This window comes from Corvus moneduloides, chromosome 3 (genome assembly GCF_009650955.1).
Source record: "Corvus moneduloides isolate bCorMon1 chromosome 3, bCorMon1.pri, whole genome shotgun sequence".
Classification (NCBI taxonomy): domain Eukaryota; kingdom Metazoa; phylum Chordata; class Aves; order Passeriformes; family Corvidae; genus Corvus; species Corvus moneduloides.
In genome coordinates this window covers 61,813,380-61,837,703 of record NC_045478.1, presented here as the reverse complement: position 1 = coordinate 61,837,703, position 24,324 = coordinate 61,813,380, and the positions used below count along the sequence as shown (strand labels likewise).

Below are 24,324 nucleotides of genomic sequence, written 5' to 3'. Positions count from 1 at the left end.
CTTGTACTCTTAACCTAGAAAAATAAGATAGTATTTTCTGAAAGAAACAGCAAAGTAAGGAATTTATTCAGCAAAAAGATATATGTAGAAAGTGTGAACTCAGAAACATGTTAGCATCCACTTCCTTTGCCATCTTTGGTGCTGCAACTGGCACGGGGTAAGGCAGAGAACCAGGACAAAGAGGTAAGAAAAATTGCATGTAAAAAGCTTTTCAGTTCCCCTCCAGCACAAACCTCCCCCCCACCAGCTCTTCCCCCCCCACCCAAACAAAAAAAATTCCACAACCCTTCAAAAGGAGGAAGATTTCAGGCCCAATATGCCTGGTTACACTCATTGTCAGAAAGAGGTAATTTTTTGTGGATGGCTGGAGGTGACCTAGATATGTATATCCCAGTTTCACATGAATTCTTGCTGTAGTTCCTGATATGTCTGCTTCTTCCACACAAGGACCCTGGCTCCAAGTGTGCCATCCATAATTACATAGTGTTGGGATGGGTGCCGTAAGTGTTCATATCACGAGGGTAGCACCAATGCTAAGATGACTAGTGCTGAAGGACAGGGTGATGCTGAGTAATCTCTGCTCCCTAACTCAGATTTTATCCATCCACTCAGTAAACACCCTGCATGCTAATGTTGTAGAATCACTGCAGCACTGCCAGAAACGATGAAAACTAAGAGGCTCATTGGTGCTACTTCTCCCAACTTCTCCATCTCAGCTCCAAATGAGTGGCGTTTTTTCCCAATGACATAGACCAGATATGATCCATCTCTTAAGCAGAAAAATATCCTTCTGTCTTCTGCATGAAGCTAGCCTTAATGGTATCAATTACAAGGAAGGAGGGAAAAGCAAAATTAAGTCACAGGGGTTGTGCAATGTCTTTGGAAGAGGCAGAATCACGTTTTATACTGGGGGCACAAACACTGTTGCGTGGTTAGCGTGGTTTGAGCACGAAAGTGGCAGACCGTCTTGCCAGCTCCTTTGAAAATTTCTGTCCTGCTGCTGTTATGCAAGAGCTGCTGTCCCAGTTTGCTTGTGCAGCTCTCTGCCTTATGCGTGGTGATGCTCTGGAGCCTACGCCAAGGGTAATGCCCTACAACATGCTCTATATTGCGGTAATAATAATAGTAATATAACTAGCAATAGTAATTAGCAGCGACAGCTCGATACAGTCGTTCTCTGAAGTAGTTCGGCTACTAGCCAGAAAGCACTTCGGGGGTGCCGAGTCCCGGGCCTGAGGCCGGTGTCTCATCCTCCAATTCCCCATCACAGCGGTCAACGCAGCCGCCCCCGGACAAGCTGCCCCGGCTTTGCTGCTGCTGCTGCTGCAGCCGCGGCGGGGCGGGGCGCGGCGCGGCCCCCCCGCGATGCGCGGAAGGACAGCGGGCTCCGGGGCACGGGCTGCAGCCCGCAGGCAGCGGCGGCCGCGCACCGGGGAGCGCCGCAAGGGTACGGCACACGCATCCCCTGCACACGCATCCCCGGCACACGCATCCCCGGCACACGCACCCGCGCTCCCGCCCTCTCCCCACCCCCGCACCTGCTTCCTCGCCGCGGGCCGGCGGGGCGGGGCGGCGTGTTGTGCTCGGTAACCAGGGAGCTGCGCCGGGCGCACCGAGGCGCGGAGCAGCGCGGTGCCGCGGGCCGAGGTAGGGCGCGGCGGCGCGGGGCCGGGGCGGGGGGCTCCCCGGAGTGAGGGTGTTCGGGGGGGGCCGCCGCCTCGGTGAGCCCAGGGTGAGCCCAGGGTGAGCCCGCGAGTGGCTGGAGCGCGGCCGGGAAGGAGAGAGTCCCACGGGGCAGCCTCTGCCGGCTGCCCACCAGCCGCCTTCTGCTCCCCTACGCAGAACTGCTTGGAGGTGAACCCGAAACTCGGTGCCGTGGTTGCGGAGTTCGGCTGTTTTCCGGGGTGGGTTTGAGGTTTTGCCCTTTCGGAGCGGACAAACCCGGCGGAGGGCTGTGGTGGTTCTCCTCCTGAAGTGCACGTACGTGTGCTTTGCAGAGATACCCGGGTTTATGCTCAGTCACATGCTGCAGGCCAAAACGTAGTTAACCAAAGGAAATGTGAGTATTGATGGGCGCTCCCGGGAAGCCAGTTTTAGCCTGGGTTGCACGCAGTGATGGTGCAAAAAGGACAAGTGCACTACGACAGAGATGCATCGAGCCCATATGTTCCCTGGCTTGTGTGGTAGCTCCCAGGTAAGACCTGCTGAAATGCTCACCGACAAGGTTGTTACGAGGATTTTGACAACCATATTCATGCTGAGGAAAAATGTTTGGAGGGAATATTAGTAACCTGCTACAAAAGACCGGATATTGGAATTTGACGAGGAAATACTTAAGTAAATCATCTATATGATGCCGAGGGAAACTCCAGTGCTTCTGGCTGTGAGGGATTTATACCTGTGTGGCTTGTAGGGAAATAGTATGTGGTGTTTCTGGCCGCCTGCCAGAACTCTTCTAGTGCGGAGCCTGTTGAACGACTGCTAACAGGCACGCGCTTTCCAGTAGTAGTACTAGTGATGGACTGTCTGCCCTCTGTGATCTCTGATAATTATTTTTGTGATTCTTGTGTGCATTTCAACATTAAACAGATCCCAAGCTGTAAATGCTGATGGGCTATGTTAACATGTTGCCCCTGAACAGAAAAAAAATCAGGGTGCTATGTCATTTTAATTGGTAAACAGGCTTTTTGTTTGTCTGCTAAATTTTTGTTGTGTGCTGAATGACATGAAAAAACCTGATTTCTGAGGTACGGTGTTAAAATTTTGGAGTTACCTCTTTTCTGGGAGTCAGGCATTGTCATTTGGAATGTTTCACATATTCCTTAAAACACTGACGTTTTGCCTTGAGAAAGGAGCTCTCCAGAATGAGCATGGTGCTGCGTGTTGGAATGATTAAATTCTCATCTTTGCAAACCCTGTTAGATGTGAATGTAGAAGGAATAATCCCTATGCTTCCCACCTGTTCTTTTAATTCCTGTTCATAGTGTCTGCTTTGGTTTGTTTGTTTGTTTGTTTGTTTAATATTACCTTCAGAAATAATATATGTCAATGGAAATTCCATGTTGCTGATATAAAATAGCAGTGCTTAAGTATTTTACAGGTGAATCCAAATACATTTGAGATTTTTAAAATTTTAATTTTGTATTTACTTTAAGCTATTGTGATAAGTTTCAGTAGTGACTTGGACTACTATAATTAGTACAGACACAAGAGTCTTGTAATGGCTGTATGCCTTCATGCAGCATTACTTTCTCTTTATTTAATATGGAAGTCCTCAAGGTTATTTTTGTGGGGACCTTAAGAGCATCTTCCTGTGGGCTTCACTGGAGCCATGCAGAGTTACACAGCCTGTCAGTGAGCACACTGCTCAAAGAAGCTAACTTTGATACTGGGTCAGGGAGAGCAGAGGCGCACAGGGAAGGAAGAACAGCGCTCTATTAGTATTTAAATTTGGGGAAAGAGTAAGAGTTCCTGGCAGTGAAGAGGATCTTGCTGGGTAACTCACTGAACAAGGCATGAATCTTCCTAGGTCAGCACAGTGAGAGTGGTTGCTTGATGTCTACAGAGCTTTGGTCCCAAGAGGAATATACATACAGTCACCCTTCAGACAGACACCACATTAACCCACCTTGGTTATGCTATGTCAAAGGAAGTCAGTTGTGGCTCAATTTTTTTCTTATCAACTAGTGGCAGTAGTTATTGAGAAAGTACATACATCAGACACAAACAATGGTTTCCGTACTTACTCGTTACCATAGCTAGTAACAAAACTTTAGAGTTCTTGTGTCTCCTTAGAGGTCACAAAACTAACAGCAGTGGTGTACATCTGAAGTGAATGGACTTTTGCCTTTGTTTCACCCAAAGGCACAATTTAATGGGGAAAACAGAGGGATTTCTGATTTTGCATTCATATGGCAGTTGTCTGCCACCTGCTTTTAAGTTATACTTAAGCTAAGTTTCTTGCTTGGGAGATGTGCAGGAATACCAAAAAACTGACGTTTACTTGCTTATCTCAAACTCAGTTTGACCCACCCTTTCCTGAGATGCTTCAGTGTTTTCTATTTTAGTGGTCTTTTTTTTTTTTTTTTTGTTCCACAGATGTACCTCTGCAATGGTCTTCTGCTAGAGGTCATATTATGCCACAGAGCTCCTAAGTGCCACATCAGTGTTAAACCAGAAAAATCAGAACAATTCTCCCATTAACCAGCTTACACATCCGATGTGAACTTCACTCTGTCCTATTTGCTTGTGTATTGTGACCTCTGATCTTAATCTCGGCCTGTCTTTGTCTGTGGGGATAGTAAGCTCTTTTAGACAAGGATTATATCCTGTGTTTGTAGAAGGTAATGAGCTACTGATCCCAGTCTCCTGCTATTACCTACAGTCATATAACTGTAATATATTCCTGCACAATTTCAATAGCAGGGTTACTGAAATGTAGTTTACGCTGTCTTTAACTTTTTGTATCAGTAAGTCTGAATGACCTTTCTTTGAATATATCTAAAAATGTATGTTCTGCCAGTGTTCCTAAAAAATAGCAAGTCTCTGCCTTTTATTTTCTCCTAGAACAGTTTGCATTTTCTGTTCAAATGGAATTACAGCTTTCAAGACAAGAATCACACCACTGGATTTTTGCCCATCTTACCAAAAAACTAATGAAAGGTAGACAATAAAATGCTCTCTTGCTGAAATCTAAATACATACATACATATGTGCATGACTAGGATCCTACAAATAATTTTTAAGTTCTGGAGTACAAAGATAGGTAAAAGATAGAAGATTTTGTGCCATATATGCCACAGATTTAAATGTCAGATGTGCAGATTACCTTGATCTCTTCAAATGATTAATTTCTGTTGCAAGACCTTCCAACTTCTGCAGAATGAAAAACTTTTGTTCAACTCCAAGGATTTGTTCAACTCCAACTTAAGGATACCTAGATGAACTAAAGTAATCTGGAGTTCCAAAAAGGATCCAAATGTCTCTCTCTGTTTCCCCACACTCCCCAAGAAAGACAAATTTCAACGCCTCCAGGTGGTTACTGCACATTAAGTCATTGTGAGGTTGGCTGGTCAGTGAGAACATTGTGTTTCAGTGTTCCTGTTTCAGTGCATTTTTTGTCAGTAGAGAAAGGAAGCACAGAGTGACAATGTTGGTATTCAACCATCAAAAACACCTTTCAGAGCCAAAATTGCATTTTCCATGATCTTATGTGGTGCACAGTTATGTCCCACTGCCTTTGGGAAAGTTCCAGTATCCACTGACTTCTGCTGCATTGGGTTTAAGCAAATGACTGCAGATTTACAGGTCATCCATCAGAAACAATTACCAAAGGGACTCCTCTGTTGGCCTGGATTTTGGAAGATCAGTGAGGAGATACTGCATTTTCCTTGAGGAAAATGTAAGAAACATGTTGGATTGCTATACCCCACTTCTTCATCCTAGCTCCTAATTTTATATATCCAGTAGGCATCAAGTACAACTTGACAGATTTATTCAAATAAATTTACAAATGGATTCTCAATTCGTAATCGAACAGTTATCAATACCCTGGAATGAATTTTATTGAGCTTTTCCACTTTTAACTTTGAGTTTATTTAAGAGGTGCTGCTTCCATTTTTTGTCATGCCTTTTTCTATCAGAAATGTCTTCAGTGGAAAAATCAGTATAATAATAATTGAGGCAAATTAAACTCCTCTTTATCTTATTTCCTATTTTCTTTTTACTTATCTTGCTAAAAACCATTTGCTTGCTGTCTTTATTTCGCAGATGGTTTTTCAGCATGTCTCTCTTCATCCCTGTAGACAGCACAGACTATGGCAGTGCTCTTCACTTCTCATGCTCTGTTTCTGCATGATGGCTTTTCCAATTACATCCAGAGCAATTTTATTCTGTTCTAAAAAGGTGTACAGCTACTAGACTTTGGATTTAAAGAAAACCCCAGCCTGCTTCACAGGGGAGGCACTGTGCTTTTCAGTCTAGTTGACTTCTCTGCTGATTTCCCTTTTTATTTATTTTTTAAGCACTGTGTTTTTAGATCATCCCCTGACCTGCTTACATGCTTTGGATTATTCTTGTAATATTTTGGACAACGTCAATCAATTCCTTAGCTGGAGCTATTTTCTATTGATTAGCATTTTCTTCCCACTAGCAACTAACACCCAACTTAAAACAGCTGGTTTTCTGACTATTTACCGTTTAAAAATGCAGTTAGGACCTCCAGAAAATTCTGGTTCCTGTCTTTCTGTGAGTCACTTATTCCTGACTGGCAGGAGGCTCACTGCTGTCTCACACAATTGCATCTGTTCCAGTAGTGTCTATCAACCTGGCAGCATTTCCAAGACCTCTTATGTTTCAGAAACGGAGTCTGTGGATCAAAGTGGACTTCCAGCACTACAGCAGTAAACTATGCTTGGAAATTCTTTTCCTGGATTTTTTTCCCCTTGATCAGTTCTGTGCAACTCTTGCTTACCAGGGAAGTCTGCCTCTTTGTTAATATATAATGGCACCCCAGCACTTGAGCCTATTCCTGATACAGAGATTCTGTTCAGTTCATGTGCTATACTTATTTTAGTTATTCCACTGTATTTCTTATATCTCTGTAACATTTAATTTGTAAATATCTTCTAACTGCAGGACTTCCTTGAATTTATTACTCTGTTTATTGTCCTCTCAAATATCTCTTTTTTGAAATGTTCCAGATTAGAAACAGTCCTTTCGCTGCCTGCCCCTGTCTATTTCTTGCTCTCCTCAATATTTTTGTTTATTATTTGTGTTTTTCCTTGTTTATCTGGAGTTTCTTTACCAATTCTGGTGCTATAATGGGAGTTTATAGAAGTCTAAAACTGTATTTTCAGGTAAAACCATGCTTTCACATCAGTAGCTTCTTCTCCTCGCCGCTATATATAGCATCAACCCGGTGTACTGGGAATCACAGAGTGGTTAAGGTTGGAAGAACCCCTGGTGGAGTCATCTGGAATCTGCAATTTGTGGCAACATGAAGTACAGTCTGAGAATTGTTTACCTCTTTTTGGTCAGGTTTATCTTCAGCCCTTGTTGCACATTGTATATGTTGTCTGCACCTAACAGATGTCTCTTTGTTTTTTTGGAACCACACTGCTGACAGGCAGGTCTGTTTTCCTTTAATATGTAAATTTTAAGAAAGAAAAGATAAATGACAACTTGGTCTTGCCAATGGTATTCTAGTGTTACCAATAAAAGGAAAATATATTTTTTAATTCAAAGTGCTCCTGAGCACAATGAGAAAAAGAGGATTAGACCCAGAAAAGTTCAACCACAATAGATGTAGTGTTTTTCTTATCTCTTCCATAGGACAGACATCTCACTTTCCTGGCATTTGAAGAGAGAAACAAAATAATTCAAATAATTGTAAACTGAAATTTAATAAAGCCTAATGGCTCTTATATGAGAGATGTTCACGTTTCTTCTTTTCATCTAAACCCAGAGTACTGGATATTAATACAAGAAAATGGTATTTGTGTAACTTTATCCATTAAATCCAGATAAGTGGCAAATGTAATGAAAGATATACCTAATTTATATGCAAAACCATTCTGTTTCACTTTTGTGTGTTGATCTCATGTATGTTCAGACCAAAAAAAAGAGAAACATTTTAAATATTGAATAATCACTTGTTGAATGCTAAAACAGGGAATAGCTCATATACAGGTTTAGCTTCAGGTTTATTTCAGGCTAAGACTTAAGATTTAAGCCATGCACTTTTTTAAAAACCTGTGTACATTGGAAACATCCATCTGAAGACACATCTTTGTGTCTGATACTGAAATTAAAAAGTTATTCCTTTTATTAAAAATATTTTGTATAAAAGCTATGTAAATATTTAATGGAGATTTTATTGCTTAAAAATCTGAAAAATGTAATCTTTCAACAGGAAAAAAAATGTTTTGTTGACGACTTTAAGTATTTGTAGATGTCATGAAAAACTCCTGTTCTGCATTATGTTGAATACCTGACTGTCTGCATAGAATTTTTTGTTCTATGGAACTTTAGGTGTTGGCTGAAGACAGGTGAGAAGGGTGCATGAAGCTTTGTTTCATCTCTTCTGCTGATGTTTTGCTGTGCTTTGAGCTGTGGTTTTCTGCCTGTGGAGGTGACTGGGCACACGAGAATCTTTCTTTCCTACCTGTACTACCTTAATGTCATCTTTAAATGAGTTAATTCCCACTGCTTGCAAAGGAGCTTTTGAATGAGGAGCCATATTTAGAAATGCACATTCTTCTTATGCAGCATATAATTTAATATCAGCTAAATAAATTATTAATTGCAAGTCTGCCATTTATCGCTGCACAGTGACTCAGCCTGCTGTATGAGTATATTGAACATACATCTTCATAACACTTTCCCAGACTCTTTTAACTTGGACTTGGATCAGCATGTTTCACAGCTCCTCTAAATCTGCTCATGTACAGCTGATTTACGCCAGCTCTGTCACGGTGTAAGTGACCTGGTGTTCTGATATTGTCACTGCTGTTAGCCAAAAACCCAATCAGATGGAGCGTTTTTAATACCCCTTATCCCTGCCCACAAATTAGTCTAGCAGCTTGCTACTAAAAGTGGCTGTACCCATCTTACAGTACTGCTCGAAACGTTAGCAATGCCACTGCTGCAGAAACAAGGCTAAATTTAACCCACTGTTTTACAAATATTTCGGGTTTGGATGAAGTTAGGCAAGCTGATGTTTCATTTAAATATTGCAGAGGAAGCGAAGTTCACCAAGCTGTCATATGTGAGCACAAGCAACAGAAAACCTCCTCCTGCTCCCCATCTACCCAGTCAGGTGCTATTTGGTGTGCTGTTGCTGATGCTCTCTGCAGGGATTTAGCAACACCGGGGTACCATCAGCCCCAGCCAGTGTTGTGGCTGAGAGGTGTGATGGTGGCACCTTCTCATGCCTGATTGACACAGGCGTGAAGTTCCTGCCAGGGTGCCTTTCCATGCTTGGGAAGTGGTGACTGATATGCAGAGTCTATGCACCCCAAGAAGTGTGTGGGGCAAAGCCTGGAAGGTGGGAAGGGCTAGGGAGGGGAGGAGTCCTTTGAAGGAGAGAGCAGACTCACGTGGAAAGAGAGTGGGGATATGAGCATCCAGGTGTCATGTAAAGTGTAGAGATACATAAAAATAGCAGCAATGTGCCTGGAGTGGGTGTCAGTACCATGGTGGCCGTGTCATGCAGGAGCACAGCCCAAAGATGTGGGTGGACTTTGCAATCTGTTCTGCACTGTGGCCTATCAGAGGTGTGCTTCCCTCAGCTCCACTGATTTAAAGCCAGCTTGGGGCTGCTGACCTGCGCAGCATTTAGGTATCCAAAATACAAGGTAAACATGCAATAAAAACATCAGTAAGAGGGAAAGCAGGACATACCTTGGGTCAGGCAAGGTTTGAAGGGTTAGAAAAGGAAATGTTGAGATGTAATTTCCTCTGGCCACCTACTTGTTGACACAGCTCCTTTGGGACGGTTCATCACGCCTGAAGCTGTGCAGCCTGAAGGCTTGTCTGCCTGGTAATGGAGAGCTCTATTGTCTGACAGACCTTGGGGCCAGAAAAGAGGAACGTGCACAGCACCAATAAACCCACTCACATTTGTGGTATTGATCAGCTGCATATCATCTTGAATTTGGGGTGCACCCAGTGTGTATGGTATGAATCCAATTATTCTTGGTGTCTATATGCTCAGTTATTTTTTATCAGGGAAATCACTGCATACATACAGAACATGTACTTGTTCCTCAGAAGATAAGATGTTATTGATAGCATTATCTGAAGAATCAAATTATTTTTAGATCAGATTTATAGTCACATCGATTTTATTATAGATGCAAAAGTGTTATGTTCATGTAGCAGTTCTATTTCACAGCTTTTGATGTTAAATGACACAAAATACAACATCATTATACACTAAAAAAAGAATATAAATACAACTTTATTTAATAATGAAATATATTAATCTCAATATTTCGGAGTAGATCACATTGTCCAGTGGAGTTACCAGTTATCCTGACCAATGAGTTTCTGTTACATGCTCCTTCCTACCATGATGAAATAGAAGGAGAGTTGTACAGTTTTTGGGTTTTTACAAGTAGTTTTGTTTTTCTTTTATGCTTAATAGACTCTATGTTAAAAAGTATTACAGTATTACTTTTAGTAAGTGTAACATTATTATTATTATTTCTAAAACAACATCGACAGGCATCCTCAGGAAGGCATTGATGTCTGGTGCATTGCCAATTGTGTTTAATGATTTGTTTTTGCAGCTTCATTCTGCTTGATGATTGCCAAGCAAGCTTTCAGCATTAATTATGTCTCTGGCTGGGGTGTACACTGTGGGCAAAACATAAACCCGTTAAATGTTAAGATTGCTATTAAGACTCAGATTTCTCAGGTTTTTAGAGCTGGTAAAAGTTTCCTCTAAACTTTGGCACTTTCTTTCTCAGGTGCTGAGGTTGTTTGCCACTGCTTTGCCCCAGCCCCATGGGGGCCAGCGTTGGACTGGAGGTGTCTGACTGCCCCAGGGATGCTCTGCCACGGCCGAGGGTTGAACAGTAAAAGGAAGCCATTCAAAATCCTCATCTCACTGAGCTCCACGGCTTGGAGGGAGAATTCTGTTAGGGGAAGTGGACTTGCTGCAAAGAGATCATGGCTTCATCCCGACTGGTGGCAAGATCTAGAGACATTGCCAATGTCATGCAACGGCTTCAAGGTAAGTGACTGACTGGGGCTTGTGCTCTCTGCCATGCCCTTATAAATGGTGGTTCCTATTTTCTGCTATACTGAACAGTCAGAACAGAGTTTCTGAAGTTTAGTAACTTTTTTAAACTTATCACTGGAAAGTACTTCTAGTATATCTAAAGGGCTGTGGTTATATGAGTTCTTTGGCATAGCATTAACAGTGGTGTTTAAAAGCAGTTGACATGAACATGGCTCCGTGAGAGAGTACACTGAACTGAAGATTATGAGACTTTGGTTCTGTTTCTCCCACGTTACCTGATGTGTGCATTGGTTTTCTCATAAAAAAGAGAATAGAAATTATATCCATCCTTTTCTCAACTACAAAGTCAACTGGTAGATCTTTTATACTGATAAACTAATATTTATTATTTTAGCAATGAGAACAGTGCTTTATTATATTGTTAAGTGTTGAAGAATTCACAGCTCAGTGAGCTTATTATAAGTCCTCAAGTTGATGACCTTTTAGATAACACATCACAGGATGTCTTTGCAATATTCATTGAGGATTCATTATGGTTTTATGTTCCTATAATATAGCATTAATAAATAAATTTATTGTCTTTTTTTAGAAGTTATATACCTAACTGCTGCTGCTGAAAGCTTACATTTGAAATGTTTTTTGTTTAAATGATGATTTTGACTCGAAACAAACTGTCAGTGCTGCTGTAGATTTCACTCCCATTAACTTTTGAACTTGATCATAAATCCCTGGCCTTCTACTTTCCTCTACAGACCAGTTTCCACTGACTTCAACAAAAGCTTATATGCACAGAACCTTTGATACCCCCTTCTGCACCCTCTAAATATGGAAGCTTAATCTGCTCGTGGCTTTTCCTTCCATTTATTGTCTTTCAGTTCAGGATATCTGAACTTAGCTTCCCAGCCACCAGCTACAACTAGTGTTAATGATATCCATGTAGCCTCAGTAGATAAATGGAAGAGTCTGTCCTATAGCTCTTCATCAATTCTGAAAGGGTTCTGCTTGATTTTCCTCAGCCTTTTGTGCATTTACTATATGTTCCCATGATATTTTTATGTCTGCTAATTCTTAGGCCACAATCTTGGACAATGGCTGTTCAAAGTGCCCACAAACATAGAGTGAGCAAATAGTTCATGCTCAGAGGATTTATGGTTTAATCATTAGACTAAGGCACTTGAGGTAGATTTGAATGAGACTGTGCAAGGGCATGGTGAGGCAGCCTTGCCCACAGAACAGGCAGGGGTCTCAGGACACTGTGTGTGTGTATCACAGGATATTATATATTTGTATGAGCTTATGTTCTTAGTTGGTATTCCAGAAAAAAAAAATATTGAGGGACTTGAAGCAAGATATGAAATAATTATGAAACTGTGAGACCTTCTGAGGAATATGAAGAAATGCATGAGAGAAATGGCAGAGGTACTCAAAGGTTATGGAGACACATTGCAAAGGAAAGCATCATGGAGCTGAGCTGTGTTCAGGGAGCATCATCCAGGCTGGTACTCTGAAGCGATGTATAAGGAGGATGCTACAGGAGGTATATACGAAGTGTGGGGATCATTAATTATCAGACTGTTACGTGCTAACTTTCTAAACATCTGTAAAGCTGTTGCTGACAAAATGACAGTTCTGTTTATTTGCATTTTGGGGTTTTTGACACTTTTTCTTCATTTTTATATATTTGGCTCTGCTGAAATCTGATACATAGTTCCATCTGCTAGAATGTTTTTATATTATTTTATTTTTGGAAATTAAGCAAAAGTAATTACATGAATTCTGAAGTGAAGACATTTTAGAAGAATATGTTTGAACTAAATGGAAATCTGGCATTGCATGTTAATTTGAAGTCATACCTGTAACTGGATTCTTTGTTTTGCAGATGAAATCAGCTCAGTTTGGTATTGATGGGATATGAGTTTTGCTGCAGATGCACTATTTCAATAAATCACCTGTGCCAAAGCTAGAGTGCTTGGAGCCTAAATCTTTTTTTAGTCTGTAGTTCTGCATTATGGATGAGCAGGCAGTCTGCACTGCGACTACCTAAGCCCTTGAGTATTAAGGTTGCTCTACCTTTCAGAAATTATACTCAGCTGAAATAGGAGTAGATGGGCATAGGAGCACAGAGATATTTCTTGGCATGTTTGCATGGCAGCCCAGAATCAATGCAGAGCTGGGTGCACAGCTCAAGGTGAGAGTGGAATTGACAGCATTCAAGGTGTTAACAGGAATGGCAATGGTTTGGGGGATCCTCAGTGCTGAGCAGCAGTTGTGCTTTACAACACCTGTTTTTGTACCTGGCTGCAAGCTGAGGCAGAAGCTTCTTCACAGTATCTTCTTGTGGGATACTGTTTAGACAGTGTTGCAAGATGTCAATGCTGGAAATTTGTCAGCATCGAGAGGTAAAGCAAGCTGTGCTCCCTCCTCCACATTGTTCTCATATGTGCCTCACGGGTTTCCAGTGAGTGTTTGTGGTGGGAGAGCGTAGGACATACCAGAAAAATGCCACTCTTCACTGGCATTCTCAATCCCAGTTTTGAAGTATCTGCTGTACATACTTTTAATGAATGCAACTATATATGGTCTCCTAAAATCTGTCAGAGAGCAACAAAGTTGATTCTGTGTTGTTTGTTTTTTTTGTTTGCTTGTTTGATTGTTTGGGTTTTTTAATATGAATATTTCCAGTCACTTCCCTTTGGTAATTATGACACTTGCAGTATACTCTGTACATATGCAGAGTTTTTGAATAACACTGTGTATCACTGGCTCAGAAATCCACCTGGGACAGCCAGCCATAAAGATGTGCAGTGTGCTGGGCTGTGGGTTTGTGTGCAAGTGTACATAGAATCTGTCTGATCTCATGGGGCCCAGGTGATGGCGTGTTGCAGTATAGCTCTCTCTTCTCAGAAGAATGGAGGATCTACTCCTTTAGTCTAGGCCAGGAAGGGCACAGGAGAGCGGTGAGCACTGAGGACAAGATTTACTGTCTCTAACTTAATCATCCCTGTGATCCTAATAAAAATTGAGGCATAGTGCTATTCATTATAGCTCAGCCTGAACTCAAGGGAGAGAGACATGCCTCTCCAGGAGTACGATCCCTTGTCACTTGAATTTTGATTAATAACGGTGTGTCTTTTCAGCAAAAAAACAAAATCTTTCCTTTTAAATTTTAATTCTGGGAATTTTATAACATATATAATAGGCAAAGGCTACTGAAAAAAATGGCCTTACCACTTTAAATCCTCAGAAATCATATCCTCTATCTCACTCTTTTGCTAGACACATGCCCTTAGCTGCATTGCATGTAGAATATTTCCACTGGTTTCTTTCTGCTTGCTGCTTATCCTTCCCTCAGTGCTAGTTCCAAGGGGCCTTGCCCTGCTTGGTGCTCATGGGCTGCCAGGTCCATCCTGCCTGGCTCAGGGGACTGAAAGGGTGTCGTGACTGCCACAGGAGCTAATGCAACCTAAGGCAGATGTTTCAGAAGGGTGTAATTAATCATCTGAAAGTGCCTCTCTCTCCTCATTGCTGCAGAGAGAGACAAGAGAGTACAGAGACAACGCCTCATACTTTCATTGCTGAATTTAAGCATGTGGAACCCAATCTCATGCTACTACAGAATGAACTGGTGACATCCTTCCATATAATTGTCCTTGCGCTATTTATTTCTTGCTAGTTCTAGGTTTTGTACAGTACCTTATGCTTCCTAGTTGTTCATATTATAAAAGCACCCATAAAACCTGAGCAGAACTGGTGTACACCATCAGTATGAGTTACGTTCCTGGGACTGTCTTTTGGATTATTCTGGGAATTAAAGCCAGTTGGCGCAAAGGCACTGCTCCTTAGCCCATAGGAAGTGCAAGTTTCATTGGCATTGTAACTGTATACTAAAGGTTCTTAAAGCATTTTTGATAGCTACAAATATCAAAGCAAGGAGTGCTAGAAGACAAGCTAGTAAACTTCTTATGAATTTGCAATCCTTGCCATCATGAAATGCAATCTTTTCCATTAGTATGCACTGTTACAGGCAAACTGCAGTCATGCTCATGCTGTTCTGAAGAAAACAAAAGGGAAAAAAAAGAAATGTCCCATTTGTCCTGTCCCATTCCTCGGGACCTTGTTGGTCCTGTATGCTGACTTGCTCTTACTGGCTTGTAAGGTGATGTTTAACAGTCACTGTAGTATACTATTACTGCAGGCTTTTCTAATTCCCTCTTTTCTCCCCCTCCATGTTTTTTCCTTCCAGTTGCTAATTTAGTAGTCTGTGCTGCATGAAGACTTTTCTGAGTATCGTTGTGTTTATTATTGGGTGGTCCATTTAGTCAAACAGGATGCTTTTCTCCTTTCCTGCAGTGGATCACCAAAAATTCAGTGTGCACTACAATCTAAACATATATGCCACCCAAATTAGTTTGCTGTGGTATAGCTGGTATTTTGAGACTGTTATCCTTTTTAACCCCATGCAGTAAAACCAGTTCTAGAGTGTACAAAGTACAACAATTTAAACAATATAGTGTTACAAGGCAATAACTCTGTTGTCTAAAAAAAAACCTCAACAAATTATATGGAAGCATAAAAAATTCTTTTCAATCTTCCATTTGTTCTGGATTGCACCACGGTTCTTATTTGGCTCTTAAACACACTAGATTGTGGGTATTTTGGGGTTTTTTAAACTCACTGTAGAGACACTTCAGGATGTAGGAAAAGCTAAGGTGGGAAAGCAAGCAATATGGTCATGCTTGAAGACCCACTGTGCTGGAAAGGAGACATCATTCTAGTAGCACTCATACACTCCAGTAAAGCTTCAATACAGGCCGGTGAAATTAGCTTCAAGCCCAGTGCTTGTTTTATGTAAAATTACCTACAACTGAGTATCATCTGTTGTTTTATGCCTTCCTTACATTAGCATTATTCACTGAATGTTGTGGGTTGGTTTTTCTCCTGGACTGTCCTTCCTTCCTTCCTTCCCCTTGTCCTCTCCCACATAAGTTTTGGCTCTTCTTTTCCTTGCTTTTACAGCCTAGCATTTCTCTTCACAGTACATTTTTTTTCTGTTCAGCTAATAGGCACTTTGTTAATGTGTACCTTCGTTGGTGTTTTCCTTTGTTTTTCTCTCTAAGTCAACAGTGCCAAGAGCCACAGTTTAACATTAAGCTAAGGCGATTTAACAGATACCTGCTGCTGAAAATACCTTGCTTCACTGCATGCACGTTCCAAACTTTGTTTTCACCAGTACTCTTCCTCTTCTTACTGTAGACCTGAACCAGCTGAGAATTGGTTTGTAGAGGCCAAGTGAGCTCCTGGGAAAAAGGCAGTGTCTCCCCTTCAGTGCCATTTACCATTTTATTGTTGGCAAAACCAAAGTGCAAGATCACATTCGTAAATGTCAGCAAAATTGAAAAGGTGTGCTTGATCAGGAGCAGCATGCTGCACATCTTTGCACAATTGGGTTTTATTATCCCCATATTACAAACACTGCTCTGGTCAAGGTTTCCTTCTATCCAGTTTGCTTGTGTATACTGGTTCCATGTAGTTGTGCTGATGCCTTTTCCTTGCTGTCTTTCACTATCTAAAATGTTCCATTTTGATTCCTGCATCTTTCTTGGATTTGTCTTGAATTACAGAAGATGCCAGTGTAAACTATTAGTCTATCAGGTGAGAAAATCTTGCATCTAAGGCAATTTATTACTCACTGGCAGTGTGATAAGGGAAAATAAACACTTTTGACTCTATTGACTGGTATAGACTATGATCTGAAGGTCAAGTAAATCTAAATGATGAATTGGGAACCTGAATACAATTACAGCGCACGTTACTTGACAAGAGGAAGTCAAGCAGGATTTCAATCTCTTTTTTATTATTTTTTCAATGTGGAAAATTTAACTTAATACTATTTCAGAAAAAAATGCTGAAATATAGGGTTTATGTGTTAAGGTTAAGATGGCTGCAAAAAAACCGCCATCATAGCTGAAAAGATGATCATTAAAGGGAAAAACAAAGATGAAAGAGATCATGTGTTTTCATTTACTGCAACAAAAACATGTGAGAGGATAATCTGGGGATATTCAAGTTAAATATTAGTTAACATTTGATAAGGAAAGTTACTAAGGCATGCTGTAAAATCAGCATTTTTAGAAGTATTTAATTTTGGTTTATGCATATGCAAACAAGTCCAGTGACAATCCACTTCAGGTTTTTTCTGACTCAAGTATGTGATAGTAATAATCTGATGTATTGCTGGGAAGGAGAAGTTCTGAACTACCTGTAGGTATTGCAAAAACATGGGGGGAATGTGGTCAAAACACTTCACTAATAGTACAGATTACTAAAGTATGAACTGAATTTAAATATCATGTTATATTAGAATGTTTTGTCATATAGTTAGGCTGTTTTGACATACGGTGCAATAAGTATCTCAGTGGAAGAAAACATACGCTGCCTTTTTTTTTTTTTAAACTGCAGTTAGCTTTCACTTTGTGTTCTCTTCCATGAGAGCACAGTCCTGGGGCAGTATGTGAAATGCAGAATGTATTTTAGTGAGGCACGGTCCTATGTTTTTATTTTCAGGTGGTTTTTCATCATTAACAAATTCCAAGTTAGTGATTTAAAATACATTTCTAGAAAAAATTTTTGAAGTTAATATTGCAGTCTCATTGCTTACACTTTTTCTACTGCTTTTGACCAAAAAGCTAACAGTGTAAATCAACATTATTCCTACTTACTTTTTTTTTCTTGCTTTCACTTTTGATGATCACAGTACAGTTTCCACAGGTTGGTAAACTAATCTGTGCTCCTCTTTCCACTTGGTTAGTCAACCAGGACACAAAGCACTAAAAATCACACAGGTAATATAAATTGCATATATATGCATATATATATATATATATATATTTATATGTATATATATATTTGCATTTGAGTTGCTCTCTAAGAAAAAATCAACATATTTTTCCAATTTTTATCTGGGATAAAGTATATATTTAGGGCAGAAAATGGCTGACACAGTAGTGTCTCACACTGAGATTACTTTCGTTTGGATGTGAAGAAACACAGTTCAAAAATTGAAATTCTTCTCCTATGCTGCTATTAAAATACTGACAGGATTTGTTACACAAAATGTAGGAGGCAAAATGCAAATTGTCCTTGGGCAGTTTTATAGATGGTGGTTAAAAATGCTGTGTCTTAAATATAGTGGATATCCAAAACATCTCAGGCAAGTTGTGTTTTACATGAACCTGTCTTCAGCAGCTCCGTGCTGCTCACTATGGTTTGACAAGTTTGTATGTAGGCATCCACACTGCAGCTGTTTAATTCTGGTTTTGATAAAGTGTTATCTGAGGCTCAAAAACTGTTCTCAGTTAAGCTTTTGCTGCAAAATAACATCTGCCATATTTGTTACTGGTGTGAAAAGAGATATTTCAAGAAGTCTAAATAGGGACAATTATGTGTCAATTTTGATGGTTTAGTGAAGATAAAGATTTTGAGAAGGAAAATATTGCAGTGTTTATTTTTGAGAGTGCCCCCTCTATTCTGACAGGCTGCTAGACAGTTATTTTAGTAATAGCTTTGAGTTGGGGATATGAGGAAGCAGAATATCTTCAAAATATTTTGATAACATGTTTTTTAATGCAGGTCAGACAATTTATCGATTTTCTGTTTTTTGATTTCCTATCTCTGTTATATACACTGCGGGCTTGAAAAATTAAACTTTATCTTCTCAGAGCTGTGCTATAATACCTTCCTACAGTATATTTTGGTGTGTTGCTAAATTTGAACATAGCTTATTGTCATCACCATAAATAACCCTCCCTTTTGAAATGCCACATCTGTTGTTTTCTAATACTAGAAGAACTGAAAAATGCAGAAGGACATGCCTCTTGTCCCTTGTTACTAATTAATAGGGGATTAAAATAGTTTTGTAGAAGAACTACTCCTGATCTTGCTTCTATACAGATGTAGACTTCTGTAACATAAAGGCAAAATATTTCAATGAGAAAGTTCTCCTTTTTTTTACAGTTTTGCTGTAATCATGTTTTGCCCATTTGTAGAAATCAGAAGCTTCACCATCTGTATTTATCAGGATGATAATATACTTCAGAGAATATACTTGCAGGTAGAAAAAGACACATAGATGAAAAATAACACCTAACAATTATTCGCAATTTATTCCACAGACTTTATTATAGAATGCCATTTTTATTTTGCACTTTAGACTCCATTTGCTTAAAAATATCCTCGTTACTGTCACAAAGCTTCTCCTTGTGACTCATATCACTGAGTTCTAATTTTAGACTCACACTGAGGTTTTTTAGTTGGCAGTTGTATGTATCCAAGTGAATAGTGTATTACTGGGTGCAAGAAAACAGACTACTTGTTCTGTCTTTCATCCAAGATGAGAAAGAGCTTTATGAGGGAAGTGTCAACGACTTATTAAGAATCCAATAGTCTAGAAAGAAAGAAAGAAAACCCACCAAAACCCCCTTCTCTGGCTCCTTGGAATTAATGTCTCCATGGTAAACTAAAAAGAGATGTTTGAAAGATATTATTACGTTGTATAAGAAGTTATAACTGACTGCTTAATTGCACAGCTATTTTTAAAATTCAAATTCTGATTGCTAGTATTTTGAGGTGTAAGTTTTATTATTCTCATTTGTTAGTAGACTTTAAACTGGGGCCGCTCCATGTACAATGTTCTTTGAAGAAGGGGTGTATAGAAACTGGGACTAATATTAAAAACTGGCCTCCATCCTGTACTTTGAAAGAGATCCTGATTATTTCAAGTTCTCGGTGATTACTTTAATTCAATATCAGAACTGTTAGGGAACTAGCAGAAAAGCAGCTTGATGTTTCAGGATAAGCAGCCTCCAGGTATGCATGTAAGGAGGAGTAGTGCTGAGGTGGGGGGACAGTTCTTGGACTCCAGCTCAGCCCCTGCACAGCTTGGCCTGGGGGTCAAGAGCTCATACCTTAACCTGCTCTCCCCTCTCTCTGGTTTATCTGCCTTTCATGCTTTCCCTGCTGAGGAGTCACTGTTCTTAACAGAGATCGTTGTGAAATATCTTTTGGAGCTTCATTACATGGAACGTAAACATTAACATATTAAGAGATGTCATTTTTGAAGATTCTTTCTCTGCAATTTCACTAGATTTTATGTAATTACTTTTCAGTATTTGTTACACAGTCTTTTATACTTCTAAGAGGATTATGCCCTCACTGATGTACATTGGTTTAAGTGACTATGGAGAATGTATGTAATCTCTTTGTAACACTGTTCGGCTTGTGGCACAACCCTGCAAAACCTGTAAATCTCCAAGCTAAAGACTCTTGTATTCTCCCAGATAAGAGATACATCTAGAACATTTAATAACACCTTGCACCCACATGGCCATTGCTGCAGAATGAGAGTTGCAATTTAGTTTGTCCAAGTCACTGAGCTTCTTTAGCTATGCCAGTATAATTCCAGGAAAATTCATCATCCCCTTACTGAGATGCCAAAGGCCCGTAAAAGTGTAGTAGGATGTTCCCATGCTTTCTGCACTTCCCTCTTAGAGGCCAGCTCATGGCCTGTCCTGCCTCCACCAGCTTTCTTGGGAGTCGCCATTGGTGTGCCTGGATGGGCACAGCTTCCTCGCTGGACACTGTGGACTTTCTGTAAGTCTTTACTTAAGGTGCTATTGCGAGAAAGCCGCAGACCTTGTCAATGCGGCAGCTGTTCTGTAAAGACTTTATCTTAAGCTCATTAAAACAGAGGAAAAAAATCTTCTTTCCATAAGGTGGACAGAATGAACTACAACAGCAATTGTATGTGAAGAGTATTACTGTTAGCTTTCTGGTCTTGGAGGATGGTAAAAACCAACTCTACATACAGTATTCAAGATGATTTGCAGCCAAACCAGTGTAGCAAAGCAAAATATTTATTTACTTACAGTGACTTATATATGAAAAAAAAAAAAGAAAAAAAAATTCTACTTAGGAATGCAGCTTGTAGTCCTCAAACCTGTCTGTTTATAAGAAATTATGCTAATTTGTATAAAATTCACTTTTGGACTGTGCTTTCATTCTCCCAAGAAAATTAAAGTAAATTATTAGTACAGTTGAGCCTATGTAAAGACATACCTCCTTTTTCTGTTTATTTTGGCCAGGGTTTCTATCTTATTGTCTCATTTGCCAAGACATCCCTAGGCTTTTCTAAGTCCACATGATGCAGCCATTCCCAGTTCAGAGGCTGCAAACTGATACTGGTTTATACAAGACAAATAATACAGATGAATTTTCTCTTTTACTTGACTCTTGCAAAAAAAAAAAAAAAAAAAACCTTTTTAGATCCACTGGGTAATCCAGAAAAATCTTGTGGTTTTTCAGGAGAGAATCAAGAGTCACCATTACCAGTTAAAACAGTTATGAACCAGTCATACCAGCCCAGCCATTCTCTGCTGGGAGCTGAGTGCTCCTTTTGCAGCCTGGACATTCCTATTACCTTCAGTCACAGGTGAACCTGATGTGCCTTGTTACAGTGAGGACAAGAAGTACCTTTTAATGGAAGTCAGAAAGCTTGAGCTCCCATCCAAATGAGGAGAGAAGCTTTGGGAATGGACCCTTTACTGAAATTTGTAGCCCAGCTGGCATTTTTCCCCCCATTGGAGTGCATTGTCACAGAAGCTCAGATTATGGCAGTTAGGTGATTCTTAAATCAGCCAAAACTCAAGTTTGAGGACAGGAGAGACAGAGGTGGGACTATCCAATGATCACAAGTCAGTGAAAAAAAAAAGTGATCAAGCCACTGTGTTATCAGAGGTCTCCAGGCATAAAGGTTTGTTAGCAAATGTGAGTGGCAGTAATAAAACACTCTGATTTGAGACTCATTAGAGAGGACATAAGTCTAATTAACCTGGATTTCTGGCTGCTTCACATTATTGAAGTTGAGCATTGCAGGAAGAATAAGATTTGGAAAGGCATTTGGGCACCTGTGCATGATGTGCATTTTTTTAATACCTCTTTAGATGCTTTACTTCAACCTCAAAGACCTGAGTACTTTTTAATCCAATCCATGAACAAACAAATAAAGTGAATTAAAAGTCTTCAGTGAGGTTGTATTGAGGTTCTAATTAGCATTAAGAAATTATAAACTTATTATTTGCAAATGTATTTAGTACCCTAAACATAGTTAGTATTTCTAAATCTAAATTTTCATTTACCAGCAGTTGTGAGCTAAAGTCAGTGGGCTATCCTGGAACTACTAATATTGTTCTTTGGTGTTATGCCCATTAAATAAAAATGAAGCCATGTAAACACCTTGTTCACATTTCTAAAATACGTTTTCATCCTATAGCTATATTGAAAGCTTTGTACTGATTATTGCTTTTTCATTAAAATGAAATCTTTCTTGAATAAAAAGCTTAAATCTTGCTGTGAAGATTTTGCTTTCTGCTTCCCAAAGAGACAGGAGCTCATTTTGATTTTTTTTGTCCTGGCTGACTGACTCTCTCAGGAGCAGAAAATCTGCTTCTTCTGCATTGCAATGTATCATGGAAAGGAGTTTAGTTGTATAATCTGCTTTCTTGGTCTTGCTTTCCAGAATGGCCTTTTGTTTGGTCACTTTGGTCAGCTTGTACAAAGCCTCGTTGCATATTTCTTCTTCTTTCATAATCCTGAGCCTGCCTTTTCATTTGTGTGGTTAGTAAGAGAGCTGGAGGTGTGATCAGCTGCCAGAACTGATTTGAATAAATGAAAGGAATCGTGAACAGTTAATTGTTGTGTTTGCATCTGGTTTCTAAGAGACTAATAGTTCAGTCTTACTGTTTCTGTGTGTTTGTGTTTGAGATCTTGGGCACGGTTAAATCCTGTGTTCCCTGGGGACACTTGTGTCTGCACAAAAAAAAATTACACTTTGTATTCATCAGTAAGAAGTCATCAATTTTGAATAGGAAATTATATCCATTTATGAATGAGAATAAATAATGCTATGTCATTGGGCTAATTCTTAACTATTCAAGGTGGTTTTTTTGGGTTTTTTTTGGGGTTTTTGGTTTGGTTTGGTTCTTGGTTGGCTTTAGGAAGAGGTATGCAAAATATATAGTGAAGTAGCATACTTTGAGCTGTGAGGATGGTAAAGATAAGTCTCTGGGTTAGAATGAGACACAGAAAGGTCTCATTCTCACCAACTACTCTGCAAGTGTAGGATGCAATATGGCCTTTGCTGCAGTCAGGAAGAAAAAATCATTTCCTAAAACTACTGAGCTGGTTAAGTACCAACATGGTTCTACAAATCAGGTGCACATCTATTTACTGAAAGAAATCACCTCCACATGTATCTACGGTAGTTATAAGTAGTTATTTCTGTTTATTATTAATAGCTGGTTGTTTCTGTTGAAGGGCTGAAATGGTGGGAACTGTGTTATCAGGAATAGGAAGTACCTTAAAATTTGGCTTAACAGCTACGACTTACACATTCAGCAGCATGTTTGAAAAGTCACACTGTAAATTTCACCAGTGTATTTTCTCCATGTTTTCTACACTATTACATGTTAGTAACCAAACTTGAAAATTTTACAGGCTGAAGTACTTCTAAAAAAAAGAAAAATTAGTCTTGCCATAGTTAAAATGCCAAACCTCATAACTGCAAATGTGCAGCTCTTCAAGACAGCAGGTATGACAATACAATGACTTTTCGCCAACTGAAATGCTAATTACCAGCAGAAATGTATTTTGAATGAGGCCAGACCTGGAATCTATGTTCAGTGACATAATTAATTGACATAACATTAGTGACAGTGGCTAAGGTGTTCAGGTTATTCTCTCACGCTTATGATTTAAGTTTAAAAGTATCAAGCTTAATTATAGTAATGTCACAGTGAATGGAAAAAAGACCCCAAACCCATATAAACAGACTTACATGAAAACATGCACTGAATTTTCTTTGTAGGGAAGGAAAAGATTGGAGTTCATTGATAAAAATTCTCAACACTTAGCTACTTCTTGTTGCCAAAGGAGAGTGTAAAGCACAGGAATCAGAGCTGAGTGGAAGATTAAACAGCCTTAAAAAGAAAAAGCCTATTTTACACACACACTCACAAAAATCTTGTAATGCTTTCCTTGCATCTATGAGAAAGATAAATTTGTAATTAAAAGTTAGATAGAAAGCTTTGAATAATCTACTTTCAAGGAAACTGAAGAAGCTAACACATAGGAATACACATAGAAGTGAAAGAAAAAGAAAAATGAAAGTGAAAGGAACACATACAAGCTTCTGATAGGTAGAAATGTAAAAAAAAATGACTGAGGAAAGAAGATGGGATGTTGAGAAGAGCAATAACATTGCCTTGAGAAACAAAAAGGGAGAGAAGCTGCTCTTACATGTCTAAGCATAAAAATTACCATGGCAAGAGTTTCAGCTGTGTTGTTTTTTGTGAACTGTCTCAGTCTCAACATTTAAGAGCGTGTTTGAAAATCTTTATGTGCAAAAAAGAGATGTCTTTTATCTGAATTAGCAATTTTAGTTCAGAGTACAGTCTAAATGTCTATAACACCATTACTTGCTTGCTCCCTATCAGGATTTGGATGTTTTCTAATTACTAGGTGAC

General features: G+C 39.6%; 1 protein-coding gene across 3 annotated transcripts in view; it reads left to right on the top strand.

Annotated features, from left to right (window-relative positions):
- Positions 1-1,565: 1,565 nt before the first annotated feature.
- SYNE1 (spectrin repeat containing nuclear envelope protein 1) overlaps positions 1,566-24,324 on the top strand; it is a 295,197-nt gene continuing 272,438 nt past the window's right edge. For all 3 annotated transcript variants that reach the window (XM_032101880.1, XM_032101871.1, XM_032101862.1), the window contains exons 1-2: positions 1,566-1,647; positions 10,473-10,738. In XM_032101880.1, coding sequence (XP_031957771.1) covers positions 10,675-10,738 — 64 coding nt within the window. In that variant the 5' untranslated portion in view covers positions 1,566-1,647; positions 10,473-10,674. The remainder of the gene's footprint in view (positions 1,648-10,472; positions 10,739-24,324) is intronic.